Below are 14,322 nucleotides of genomic sequence, written 5' to 3'. Positions count from 1 at the left end.
TTGATGACGTAAGATAACAACTGCAGTAGAGAAATACGCAGATGTATGCTTACCGGGAGTCGTGCTTACTAAGACCCTAAGGTCTGGTAAGCTTCACCCCGGTACCAAAAGTACTATGTACATAACGCTAATAAGACCGGTAGTCCTGTTCGGGCACGAAATGTGGACAATACTCGACAGGGACGGGAAAGTTGTTAAAGCTGGAATGGTACAATGGGCGGGACATGTTGTGAGAATGCCGGACAACAACGCCGTAAAATGATTTTCGTTTCGAATCCGGTTGGTACCAGACGCAGAAGTGCGCAGCGTGATGGATGGTTAGATCAAGTGGATCATGACCTGGAGAGTGTGGGATAGTCGAGAAATTAGAGACGCACAGCCATGGACCGAGTTTGCTGGCGGAATATTATATTGCAAGTCAAATCCTGAGGTAAGTAAGTTAGAGCCGTTCGTATGACTTTGATGGAAGGTGAAGTTTTTTCAATTGTTGGAAGCGTTGTCAACAAAATCAGTTCTAGCAAAGGAGATAAATCGCTAAGCGTATTATATTTGCTTAAATTTTACTTGACTAAACAATAATACTTTGAAAAATAAAGACATTTACTGAAAAACATCAACATTTCTATTGATTCCGAATAATTTGCCAATACCGGTATTTTACCGGTATTACCGGTATTTTCTACGCCAATACCGAAATACCGATTTTCACCAAAAGTACCGAATACCGACAGCCCTAATATGGACCTATTATGGAGTAAGAAAGAAACTTCTGAAGAAGCTGCGCCTTGATACTGCAAGAGTTCCGCAATTGCAGAGCAGATGCGCTAGCTTTCAGGTTCAGAGTTACAAAAGCGGCTGGTGTCGGATGATACTTTGCTATTTAGCTTGTCTACAACCCTGTGTTTGAATCTTGCGTGATACTATTTCTAGCTTTTCCCATGTCAGTTATTCGCTTTTTCCAGTGGATGTGGAGGTTCCAGGAAACGGTTCAGGACCAATAAATTACTGAACCGATCCTTGTCTTGCTAGGCTGTTAGCAAATTCATTGCCCTCGATTCCGCAATGACCGGGCACCCAAAGTAATAAAACTTTGTTTTGGCGGGAGAGCTTCCTCAATGCTGTGCTGAACTCCCAAACTGTAAAAAACCAGATGGTTCCAGATGGACGATCTGGTCCTCCATTATTCCACAACGTAAATCATTTTTTATTAAAGATGGCGGAGCGTTTGATGAGGAAGAATGGTAGACTGGATGATATTGTGAAACTTCGATGTGGTGACGAAAATATATTGCGTAGTTCAATTACTGAGTGGGACTCTAACCCACACTCTCTCGGCTTGCGCCCAAGTGTTTTGCCAATTAAACTACCAGTACACGATACTCTATATTAGATAATCTCACACCTACTTTCGATCATTCCAGTCTAACTACTCGTACGCACACACTACACGCTCCACCCGCAGATGGTAATTATTTTTATATGATTGCTCTTTCTGCTTCTACCCCTGAGAAGATAGACTATTATCGACTGCATTGTGGCAGGGGCTTGGCAATCTGGAATCAGACTGTAATGATCGAAACTAGATGTAAGATTATCTAATATAGGCTGTCATGTGCTGATAGTTTAATTGCCAAAACACTTAGGCGTAAACCGAGAGAGTGTGGGTTAGAGCCCCACTCGCTAATTGAACTACGCAATATATTTTTGTCACCACATCGAAGTTTCGCAAAATCATCCAGTCTACCATTTTTACCAAACGCTCCGCCTTACTGACTTTAGTGGCAACCGTCCGTAACCAATCCTGCGCCGAACGAATTATGGTCCTTCAGCCGTTCTCCAATCCCCACGAACACCAGCTGAACGTGCATCGTCTTCGACAGCACACACCCACCGGGGTCTGCCTCGGAGTCTACGGCCTCTTCCTTGTTCTCTGCTGAAAATAGTTTTGGCTACTCTTTCGTCGGGCTTTCTGGTCACGTGTTCAGCCCACCGCAGCCTGCCACATTTCACTGCCTTCACTATATCAGCATATTTATATACTTGATGCAGCTCGTGATTCATACGTCCGTGCCACACTCCATTTTCCATTTTGCCACCAAGTATAGATCGCAGAATTTTACGCTCAAAAATCCCAAGCACTTACCGACCAGCTTCCTTTAGCGTTCATGATTCGTGTCCGTAAAGGGCCACCGGGAGGATTAGTATTCTATAGAGCGCCAGTTTTGTGCGAATTTGCAAACTACGGGACTTCAGCTGGCTACGTAATCCGTAGAAAGCCCGATTCACGGCTGCAACTCGTCGTTTCACTTCACGGCTTACATCGTTGTCACGTGTCACGAGTGTACCAAGGTATATAAATTCCTGCACTACTTCATATCGTTCCCCATCTCACTCCACCTCGGCAGCAACACCACTTGGGCTCGCACGTTCCCTACCAGCAACCATGTACTTCGTTTTGGCGGTGTTCATGGTAAGTCCCAATCTCGCCGCTTCCCTTTTAAAAGGCCTGAAGGCCTCTTTCACTGCTCTACGGTTGATTCCGGTGATATCGACGTCATCCGCAAAACCAAGAAGCATGTGAGATTTCGTGATGATGATGATGATTTTCCACGTTTCCCCTTCGTAATGCACCTTCCAAGGCAATGTTGAATAGCAGGTTAGTGAGTGCATCCCCTTGCTTCAGGCCATCCAACGTCACGAAAGCAGCTGAGGTCTCACCCGCTATTCTAACGCATGATTTGGATCCGTCCAAACCCGAAGCATTTTAAATACCGTTGGAAACCCATGTTCTAGCATTATCTGCCACAGCTCATTTCATTTAACTGGATCGTACGCCGCTATAAAGTCCACAAACAGATGGTGTGCCCGCAAGTTGTACTCCAGGAACTTGTCTAGCAACTGACGCAGGGTAAATATCTGATCCGTCGTGGAGCGACCCTCACGAAAACCAGTTTGGTATTCATCGACGAAGTACTCCGCTAATGGTCTCAGTCTGCAGAACATGATACGGGAAAGCACCTTGTAGGCAGAATTGAGCAATGTAATTCCTCTATAGTTTTTACACTCCAGTCGATGTCCCTTTTAGAAAATTGGGCAACTGAGGCCATTCAACCACTCCTCCGGCATTTGTTCTTCCTCCCAGATCCTGACAATGATCCAGTGGATTGCTTCGTACAGCCGCTCGCTCCCCGCTTTTAGAAGTTTAGCCGGGATACCGTCCTTCCCAGCAGCCTTACCGTTTTCAGCTCACTGATTGCCTTCCTAACCTCCACCTGTGTTGGTGGCTCCACAGCTTGACCAACGCTTACAATTCCTATCCTGTCCCTGCTGATCTCCGCGTTTACCTCTCCATTCACCAGTGTCTGGAATGTCGTTGCTGGCGTATCGCTCCTTTGCGCCGGCGAGAACATCCGAAAAGTGTCGACCGTCAATCAAGACATGATCGATCTGAGAGCTAGAGTCTCCATTTGGATCCCTCCAGGTGTGTTTCCGAATATTCAAACGTGGAAGGTAGGTGCTACAGATGGCCATTCCTCTGGCCGCGGAAAATTTATGAGCCTCAGACCGTTAACCGGATAACTCGTTGCTTTGGTTTTCCCAACACTACAAAATCGACTCTATGTTCATCTTTTTTGCCGCCAACTGTAATAGATGAGGTACTTGAAAGAAGTGCCTGCAATAGGATCTAATGCACGGAACTCCCTTTCTCCGGAATTTGGCCACCGAACTCCTTGAATAGCAGCGATCTCCACTCCGAGTTGAGCAAGCAAGCCAGCCCGTGCCGATTCATGGAGAGTTCGGACATTCCAGGTACCAAGTTTCTAATCATTATCCCTTAATCGTTTCTTTGTCCCTTGCCGTGTCCTATACCGATTGTTCCGTCCTGAATTTCTTTCTTCGTAATTCGTGGTAATTGAGTTTTTCGGTATACTACCTCACCGGGGTCGCGGTACCTACATCCCGCTGATGCGTCTGCCATCTTAGGTATAGCTTGCGGGATACAGCATTTCATATTCAGCCGCCCGTTCCGAGACAGACGCTGTGTAAGCCGCCCCTCACCTGGTGAACAGGCGCTCTAGTTCGCACCTCCTAGCTTAGCTGCTCCAGTAAGTACACGAAGCATTTCCGGATAAGGCCATCGGCCGTCATCATTTGACGGCGTGATCTGCGTGGAGGCGTCAGGTAGGAGCTTGGGAGAGCCAGAGCTATATTTGATGCTCCTTCCAGGTAACTCTCTCCATTTCATACCCAAACGCTCCGCCACTTTTAATAAAAAGCGATCAGTTTCAATCCCCTCATATGAAACGTCCATATTGGGCCTGGCTTCCATGCATTCAGGGACTGAAGTTACTAAGGGTGTCAGATGGGGGGCTCTGTAGCCGCATGGTTACCGAGTCTGCTTTGACAAGCGAATGGTCATAGGTTCGAATCTTAGTAGAATTAGGCCATTCGATGGCAAAGTGACTTTAGCATGGGTTTATTCTCAGTCCCCTCACCACCCTTCCCTCGTGCTGAATTCTATGTCATCCCGATATGGGTTATTGACAGTGCAAAAATGAGACCCTTATAGGTTAATAAATGCACTGGTTATCTGCGCCAGGGATGGCTATAATTGGGGACAGCGCTGTCATGTGGAACCAGGTGGGTAACGTAGAGAAAAGCATTGAAGGGGTAAGGGTATTCAATTACAAACAAGCACGCATAAAATTCAATAAGCATATCGCTCACTCAATAGCGGTTAAAGCCAAAATAAATGCAGTGCGGGTTATACAGCAAACACCCGGCCGATATCACAATAGTTCAAGCCATACTGGTCGCAGTGATGAGTCCATACAGGAAAAAAGGGTGTCAGATTGAACTCCCGAAGCATGCGAAGATGACCGATTTGGTCACTTTCGAGTATAGTTGTACTCCTTTGCAACCGTAGTGCGCCGAGCTCTGCTTCCTTCTTCACATGAAGATGCAAAGGCAGTAAGCATAGCAATGCCTCCATGGCTGCAGGAGGTGTTGTACGTATGGCACTGGTAACTGTAGGCAGGCCAGACGCTGAACTTTGTTTAGTTTGGCTTGGGCTGTCACCTCATTCTCCTTTGGCCACCATCCGACTGAAGCATAGATTATCCTAGGCTGTGCAATGGTAGTATATGACCAAAAGGCTAGTTGAGGTTTCAATCCGTAAGTTTTGCCAAACAGTGAGTTGAATGCCCGGATAGCCGAAGTTCCTTTTTAACAGCCTAATCTAGGGGGCAGCCCAGTTCAGTTACTGAACCTCAGTCTGACACCATTCAGTATGGGGGGAGTAATAGTATGTTTCCTTCGCCTAGTGAATGGTATAACGACTGTTTTGGTGGGGTTCACATTAAGTTCCTCTTGTGAGCACCATAACATGGTGATGTTTACAACTCCTTGCAAGCGACTCGACAATACTGCGTCAAACTTTCCTACTATCAATAGACTGACAGCCAATTAAAACGAGAATATGATAAGTACAACGTCGTCGGCGTAAGCAATGGTCTCAGCTGTGATAGCTTGTGAAGGAGTGCGTAGGGCACCAGTGACCAGAACAGGGGGGAGAGAACTGCTCCCTGTGGACATCTTTTGCTGTAATTTCTCTGCTCGAGAGTATTATATGAATCCAGCTCATTATAGGGTGGTCGATTCCCTTTTGACAGAGAGCCGTATTAATTCACGCGAAGGACGTGTTACCAAAAGTGCCTGCTATATCAAGAACAACATAAAGTGCCGTCTCCTGATATTTGAGCGATTACTCTATTAACGTCCCTAAGCAGTGCAGTGCGGTTTCCATAGATTTACCATGTTGGTATGCATATTGATTTCCATGTAACGGAGAGTTTTTTAAAAATTCATTACGGACATAGTTATCCGTAATTTTCTCCATCAGCTTAAGAAGCATAAAAGTCAGGCTTATCGGTCTAAAAGCCTTAGGCATGGTTTTGTCTTTTTTGCCAGCCTTAGGTATGAACACCACCCTTAATTTCCGCCATTTCTCCGGGATATATCCCAAAGTAAAACAGACTCGAAAGAGGTTGATGAGCTCGGACATTATAATACCGTCTGTTTTTTGTAAGAAAATGGGTAGAATGTTATCCGGACCGGAAGATTTCATTAATTCAATAGAGCTGAGTGCCCAATTGATCGAGGCCTCCGTAAACAATCGGCGTGTAAGCAGAACCGAGTCATTTGGCACATAACGACCCATTCCGCTGCTGCCCGCCTATGTCTTGTTCGGTGGTCACTGGCGAGCCAGGGAAGTGCGTGTTCATTAGAGTTTCCCTGGTAGTAACACTGAGACTCCCATCCTCTTTTTTTAATTGCCCTAGACCATTGCTGTGGTCTTTGAACATCGGTTTCTGCAAACGCGTAGCCTCTGGCAGAATTTGTATGACTGAAGTTTTTGGTGCGTCTAAGTAGAACACGAAACCTGGAAATTAAATAAAAAGAAAATTTATCCAATTTAATTCTACTATCTATATTTTATTCTTGACAGATACGTATTTTGTAGGCATAGTCGTAGGCGAAATACGTATCTGTCAAGAATAAAACCCAGAGTTTGTATGCTTTCGCAAAATTTAACTCTTAATTTCCTTTTGGTTTTGCGTAGCTCAGCGTTGTATTTGGTGAGGGAAGCTCTGTAGTCTTCCCAGTTGAACAGACGCCTAGCCTTCCGGCGGAGATTGCTAAGCGTCTCATTCCACCAGGGTATATCACGGCAAACTGTTCGCGTATTTACGGGACAGTTTGTGTTATACACGTCCATTATCCTGCATTGTAGGTCACTGGTGGCGATATCCAGTTCAACTGGAGTTCGTATATTATTGTGATAGAAATTACGTGAGACAAGCTGCCTCATACTGTGTGGTACGCATTTGCGTCGCACCCTATCACGTAGGGCTTGTTGACTGCCCTGCAGTACCGCACGAGTTCAGCAACCTCGGGGGACGGTATTTCGTCCTTGTCCCCTGAAAAGTAGGCGGACGCAACGACTATCTCCTGCTTCCCTCTAATCGTCGGGACTACCACCGTATTGGCAACGACGTCGCGTTGGATGAATTCTCAACTTATCATTAGAGCCGGATAGACCGAGGATCGTGGTATCGTTGGTCCATGGCTCCTGGATCAGAGCAGCACTCAGGTGCTCTTTGGTGAACCTCCGGTGTAGGACATTAGACGAACCCTTGGCATGATGGAGGTACACCTGAATGCAGCGAAAGCTGCTCATTTTGTGGCAGGATTGCCGTTTTCAGCTTGATCCAATAACGGATCGAGTGTTGGCGAACGGGTACCAGCAGCGTTTTCGCTGAGTTGAGCGACCGAGTCGCCCACACCGTCACGCTTCGGTTGCTGCAAGTGACAGGCCACAGATGTCCGACCCGCACTTAACACCGGATTGAACCTCTGAGGTCTGCTATTGACTGCTGGTTGCTGCGTACGCCTCTTACGAAGTTTTCGCGGCACCCCTCTAGTCTTCTCAGGATAACATTGTTTAGGTGGCGACGGGGCACTGCTGGAGGGAAGTTCCGCACTTTCCAACCTCAAAGTTGCGGGATTGCATTACCTTGGTGGTAGCGGGGCTTTCCCAGAAGGAAGTTCCGTCCTCGACTTTGCAGCAGAGACTGTTGCGCCTATGTTGATCAGACCTCTACCAACCTGTCGCATGCGAGCTTTGCCAAACATGTTGCGCTGCTCGGCGATCCGGCTTTCCGACTTTTGGTCAACCTCCGCGGTTTTTCCAATCACATTGCGACGGCGTATCTGCCACGCCACGAAAAGCCGTCGTTCTGATTCTGGAGGAATCTCAAAATTCTCTCGCTCGTGATGCCGACACTGTCTTGAAAGTACGCTATGAAGGTGTGACCTTTAGGCAGGTCCTTCGTGTCGTAGACCCGTAGTTGGGCCCCTTCCCACGGGACGAGAGTGGATGCCGTTTGCTCCAGCCATTTGACCGTGTTCTGGTCAGAGCAAGCCAGTGTCAAGTAGCCGTTCTTGAACTGGCAGCTGCTGAACTTGAGCCTAATGTCTGGAGTCTCCTGGTCAGCTATGTGATCCAGAAGAACGGTGTGGACAGTCTGGAGCTGATCCGTAGTGAGCAGGGAAATGGGATAATCAGCCGTATTTATGGCTTCGCTGTAAGCATCCACTGTTTCCCTGTGTGTGCACCCCGAGGATGGTTTTGGTGCCGAAGGACCCACGCAGGTTCGGCTGCGTGGTTTCTTTTCCCGGTTCCGGTCGGACTGCGCACTTCCGGTCTACCATCGTGTGCCACCTCTACAGTCTTTGGCCGCTCCATCAATTTTGTTTGTTAAGTTTTCTATCGCGATGGTTGTACTGTGCTATGAAGAAAATAAACTGTCCTTTAGCAGCTTGGAGCTCCCTTTACAAAGAAAGCAACCCACGTAACACAGTTGGTTTTAAATAAAAATTGATAACAGATTTAAAACAAAGCAAATTGCTGACCTTTCGTTTTCCCATACTCATTTACAATCAATTTAGGACTGAAAAAGCGCAAGAAACGAGCTAAAATGTAACATGTTTGTGAAATATTTCAAAGTGACTCGTATGCGTTGCATGGTTTTCGTACTACCAACAGAAAAGCTTATTTGCGCTGTTGATAGGATATTTTTCTGATATTTCCCCCCGAGCGACAAATCTTAACAATCCTCCTTTATCCTGGCTTGTGACAGACAGCTCGGGTCCCGATCTAATTTCCCTATCACTTGCTCACTCTTTTTAGGGAGCCACACGTGGCGGTTCGTCAGCAAAGATCCATTACTGGCGGAGTTAAAGTTATTTTTTAAACTGCTTGCCAATTCATTTTTTTTATTGAATAGTTATTTGGACATTCTGAGAAAATTCGGCCTTTCGTGATTCGGGCAAATGGAATTGCGGCCTTCTGTGACTCTTGTTGAAATTCGGCCATTTGGATGTCGGCCATTCGTGATTCAGCCAGTTATGAAATAATATAAGGCATACTTGAAATAACTCTGAACTAATACACTCTGAAAAACACTAGTTTGAAAAACTAGGTGTATGTCAAGTATGATCTGATTAGATTACCTTTGCGGCTTCAAAGCTCGGAACAAAGGTGGATTTTCTGGTAGTCATTTTTACTTCTTGGTAAAAACCCTAGACATCCACTTGACAGTCTTATGGTATGCCTTCCATATTTGTAGTCTCTGTATATATAGAAAGACCACATTATCTCTTATTAACAGTTTTACTTTGACCAGCACTTCGAAATGTTGACGAAAATCGCTTTATTAGTAATTTGCTTTATGGGTGCAATTAATGCACTGCCACAGGACAAAATCGTTGGTGGTCAATTTGCTGAAGCGCACCAATTTCCGTACCAAGTTGCTTTGTTCTACCGGAACAGTTTCCGATGTGGGGGATCCGTCATAGATTCCCAGTGGGTTTTAACAGCCGCGCACTGTATTCTGGAAGGAGATCAGCAGTGAGTTAAAATAATAAACATTTTTTTAATGTTTCATATTTACTAACGGTAAAATTTCCCTACTCATGCAGGGTAACTCCTAGTAAATTGGAAGTTTTAGTTGGAAACTCCGACCTCAACAGTGGAGTCAAAAAATTCGCAGTGTCCAACACATTTGCCCACGAATTGTACGGAAATTTCGAAAATGATATCGCCCTTATAAAAATCAAGAAGCAGTTCACGTTTGATGAAACCGTACAGAAAATCCAGCTCTACACTGAGGAACTAGAGGAATCGACTACAGTGATTATTTCCGGCTACGGTCGTATCGGAACCAACCAAGCTGCTTCGGAGCAGCTGAAATACAATACCATGTTCGTAGTATCGCGTAAGGATTGCTCGTCCGAAACGGGACTCAATCAGAACGGACTTATTTGCCTCAACAACGAGCCGAATAATGGGGCCTGCAACGGTGACTCTGGTGGTCCAGCAGTGTACGAGGGCCAATTGGTAGGTGTAGCAAACTTCGTGTTGAGCGAATGCGGAACCCGCCATCCCGACGGATATGCCAAGGTTGCTTCCTATGTTGATTGGATTGAACAAACAATTGCCGATAATTGAACCTCGACTCAAAAATAATAATAATAAAAAAGCTTTAAACTGATTCAATTTGTTCACCATATAAATCTCTACTAACCAAGTAAGTGGCAAATAAAACACTCAATAAGAAGTAACAAGTTCAAGCTATTGCAAACACACAATTGCCTTTCAAGTGGCAAATTGCTTTCACTTTCGAGCAGTCGTCGTCGTAGCACTTCGGCTTCAGCATCAGCATCGGCCGGCTGCGTTGACTGACAGTGGCATGGAACGACAGGGAACAACCCGCCTGGAACCGCCAACCATCAATCATCGTAATATCACTTCTCCAGCAGCACCAGTTGCGCTTCATATGAACATTAGCTTTTGTCGGACAGCAAGAAAATTCCGCATGATTATTTTTTTTCGTTTTTTTTTTTTTCATTTTTCATTTCGCTGGTCCACGCATAGTGAAATGGAAAAACTTATAACCAAACCATATTCTTCCCAGAGCGGTTTGGAAGTCGCGAGCAACAAAGTGTCGGTTTGTTGCGTCAACATAATGCGAAGTTTTGCTGCTTTCCGGTTGTGGTATAATGTGAGGTAGAATGGAATAAAGTACGCTAGAGGCTGAATCCTATTGATTCTTACAACCTCTCCCAGTCGAGATTCGAACCTACGAGGCTGGCTGGCTTGTTATAGACCAGTATTGAACCACGAGGCCAACTGGGAGGTGAAAGAGAGAGACGGATAAATATCAATTATCGTAGAAATCAATTTTGAGAATATCCGTCGTTATCCTTTTCCTAAGCTCTTCGTGGAGCAATTTTTTGCGGTCACGTTTTTTTACAGACTGGAGACCGGAACCGGAAATAATTAGTCTTTCTCTGTAAACCATTAGTGCTACCTTTTTTTACAGGAAAACAGAAGCTGAAAATGAGAGTTTCGCTTTATCTTTCTGGTTTTTAAATTAAAACATTCAAGCATCGTAGTCAGAGTACAGTTAAATTTTTAAACAATTTCATAGAAAGATTTTCAGATTTATCGAAATCACCATTGGATTTATTCAATGAAGTTAATTACAGCTATTTACTCGAAAGATATTACATTAAATGTAATAATGAAAAATTTTACTGTCACAATTTGCTTGGTGGCATATTTTTGCCTGTCTTCCCCAGTGTAATATTATTCGTTGTTGATTCTGATGGTGCAGATTCAATAGCTACAGCAAAGCAAACTAACCTCATACAATAGCTTTTTGGCTGTCAAACACGAAGGAAACATTGTGCATAACGCAACTGCGAGTTTTTATATTTTCACTCAATGTTCGAGGATTGAACTTGCAAAAAAAATCTCGCCAAATACAAGTTCAATTTTAAAATGAAATTTTACAGTGCCAAAAAAAGTTAGACACAAGAAGAAAGATTTTGCCTATAACATGAAAGAATTTGGATGATTTGGACTTTCGACTTTTGACTTTTATCTTTCAACTTTTAAGTTTGTCTTTCAGAAATTGACTTTTGAATTCATTTTGATGTTCATCGTGTAACTTTTATTTTTACCGTTCACGAAGGTAATTCCGATCACTAAATCAAAGTACAGTTAAGTTGCTTTTCACGTGGCTTATTTCCTCACGATTTGTTTTTGTCGATTACTCGGAAACAGTACAGCATATCGATTTGCTTCCAATCACGTTTTCCGCTTTAGATCATATGTAAGCATATACGAATTGTTCAAAAACTTCATAATTTTAAAAACTATATGTTTTTATAATAACACAATCAAACGAGTTTTAATCTTTGTAAATTGATTTCCCAAAAGAAACCAGGAGTGCAAACAACAACACTGTATATTAGATTTTTGACTGTATAGTTGTTGTAAATCGATGCAAAATTCTATTTTAATTCTGCCTGTCTGTAATCAGTTGGAAATAAGCATTATAGCATTATAGCATCAGTTGGAAATAAGCATTATCAGCATTATAACAGGGTTAGTAGTAACGTAGCCATATATTTTGCTAAAATAACTTTTAAGTAGCAATTAAGGTAATTTAAATGTTTATTAGCTAGTAAATAGCATTAGTAATGCTTATTAGTTACCTGTGAAGTTACATTTTCACACGATTTCATAGAAAAAGGAGGAGTATGTAGTGCTAAGTTACGCTCTAGCAACCCACTATAAAAAATAGCGAGGCTGGAAACCTGGGCACGAACGCGTGATGTGTTCCAAAGGCGGAAACAGTTCTTCGATGGACATCTCAATGACGCTATAACGGAAGGAGAAGGAATTTATTTATTTATTTATTTATTTATAAAAATTCATTTGACACAATATTGTCTTGATGAACACTAATATAGACTAACTACATATTGTTACCGATACTTTTACACAAAACTACACTTAAACAGCAAACAGCTATCGTCTCTGCAGGAGTCGTCTTTTAAAAGTGTCTATGGTAATGTCAAAATCGAACAGCTCGTACACGGTGTTGAACTGAGCTGCCATGTACCTTATCGGGCTAAACTGACCGTAGTTAACTCTCCGAGCGTCAAGATGAAGGAAATTCCTAGTACGAAGAGCCCTTTCCGGAGCGTATAGATTCAGCTGTTGCAGGATAGGCGGACAGTCAATATGGCCGATCAGGAGTTTAGCAACAAACACAACTTGAGCAGTCGTACGCCTCTTTTCGAGGGTTTCAAGTCCTAGCAATTTGCATCGGTTTTCATATGGAGGCAAGTCCAGCGGGTTGCTCCACGGCAGCATCCGAAGAGCATAACGGACGAACTTTTTTTGTACTGCTTCAATCCTCGCAATCCAGTTAGCTTGAAACGGGCACCAGACTATTGAGCAGGTTTCGAGTAATGATCGTACCAATGCGCAGTATAGCGAACGAAGACAAAACGGATCGCGGAACTCGTTAGCTATTTTAAAGATGAAACCGAGTTGCCTATTAGCTTTTGAGATGATCTCTTCAAAGTGCAAACGAAAGGTGAGAGCACAGTCAAGATTCACTCCCAGGTCACGAATATGATTGACCCGTTGCAGCGCATGACCCAGAATAGAGTAATCAAAGGTAATCGGGTTCAGTTTGCGGTAAAACGAGATAACACTGCATTTGGGAACACTGATTGTTAACAGATTATTCGTACACCACGCCTCAAATAGGTCAACCAGCCGCTGCAATCTCAAACAGTCAAGTGTGGTTTTTATTGGCAGGTATATCTTAACATCGTCCGCGTAAAACAGACGACATCCAGCAGGCAGCAGTACAGAGAGCTCGTTGATGAATAGTGTGAAAAGCAAAGGGCCCAAGTTGCTTCCTTGTGGAACCCCTGATAGATTACAAAACAGTTCCGATTCTGCTGGACCGATTTTGACGCATAAACTACGGTCAGTGAGGTAGGACCTCATCCATCTGACAAAAGCGACAGAAATTCCAAGTTTCTCCATACGATTCAACAATATCGCGTGATCAACACGATCGAAGGCAGCTTTTAAGTCTGTATATATAACATCCACTTGCGCATTTTCCTCCATGACGTTTAGGCAAAACGAGACAAACTGCGTTAGATTAGTGGCAACTGATCTTCTAGGGAAAAATCCATGCTGATCAACGGATAAGTACTGCGAACTGCACATAAAAAGTGCATCGTGGACTATGATTTCCAACACTTTCGAGCAGGCACAAAGCGATGTGATACCCCGATAGTTTTCCACGTTCCTCTTATCTCCTTTTTTGTGCACGGGAAACATGATGGATTTTTTCCATGACTCAGGAAATACATTTTGCCGGAGAGAAGTTTCGAATAACAACACCAGTGGGCGAACGATAGCTGCAGCACATTTCTTCAGAACACAAGAAGGAATTCCGTCAGATCCAGCAGCGAACGAATATTTCAACTTTTTGATCGCGGTTTCAACGAGTTGATCGTTTATATGGAATATATTCAAGTTGATCGCATCACATGGAGTATCTCGGATTGCAGAGGCAGTCTGCATTTCCGAAGCAACAGAAGTGTTAAAAGAACTCTTGAAGTGAGTGGCAAAGAGCTCGCATTTTTTCACGGCGGTGGTCGCACAGACGGTACCCAGAAACATGTTTACAGGCAGTCCTACCTCGTTTTTCTTGGAATTCACGAACGACCAGAATGTTCTAGGATTCCTGCGCAAGTTGGATTGCATTCGTAAAGTGTACCTTTTGTACAAGAGTAGATTATAAGCTCGGTAATTGTTGCTGGCTATGTTAAACTGTCGCTTAGAGAATGGACATCGGAGCTTACTATATTTTCGTAGAG

At 43.9% G+C, this 14,322-nt stretch overlaps 1 protein-coding gene across 1 annotated transcript; it reads left to right on the top strand.

Moving 5' to 3' along the window:
- Positions 1-9,257: 9,257 nt before the first annotated feature.
- Positions 9,258-10,072, top strand: LOC128736474 (serine protease SP24D-like). The gene is made up of 2 exons (XM_053830957.1): positions 9,258-9,472; positions 9,544-10,072. Exons 1-2 carry the CDS (start codon positions 9,258-9,260, stop codon positions 10,070-10,072), a joined length of 744 nt encoding a protein of 247 aa, XP_053686932.1.
- The last annotated feature ends 4,250 nt before the right edge of the window (positions 10,073-14,322 follow it).

Source organism: Sabethes cyaneus, chromosome 2, assembly GCF_943734655.1.
Source record: "Sabethes cyaneus chromosome 2, idSabCyanKW18_F2, whole genome shotgun sequence".
Taxonomy (NCBI): Eukaryota; Metazoa; Arthropoda; class Insecta; order Diptera; family Culicidae; genus Sabethes; species Sabethes cyaneus.
Note: the sequence above shows the minus strand (reverse complement) of the source record. Positions and strands in the feature narration are given on the sequence as shown.

Excerpts from the sequence above, each read along its gene's own strand:
- LOC128736474 (XM_053830957.1), top strand. The coding sequence starts at position 9,258 with ATGTTGACGAAAATCGCTTTATTAGTAATTTGCTTTATGGGTGCAATT. Across the intron at positions 9,473-9,543 it reads ATTCTGGAAGGAGATCAGCA|GGTAACTCCTAGTAAATTGG; the intron begins GTGAGTTAAAAT and ends CTACTCATGCAG.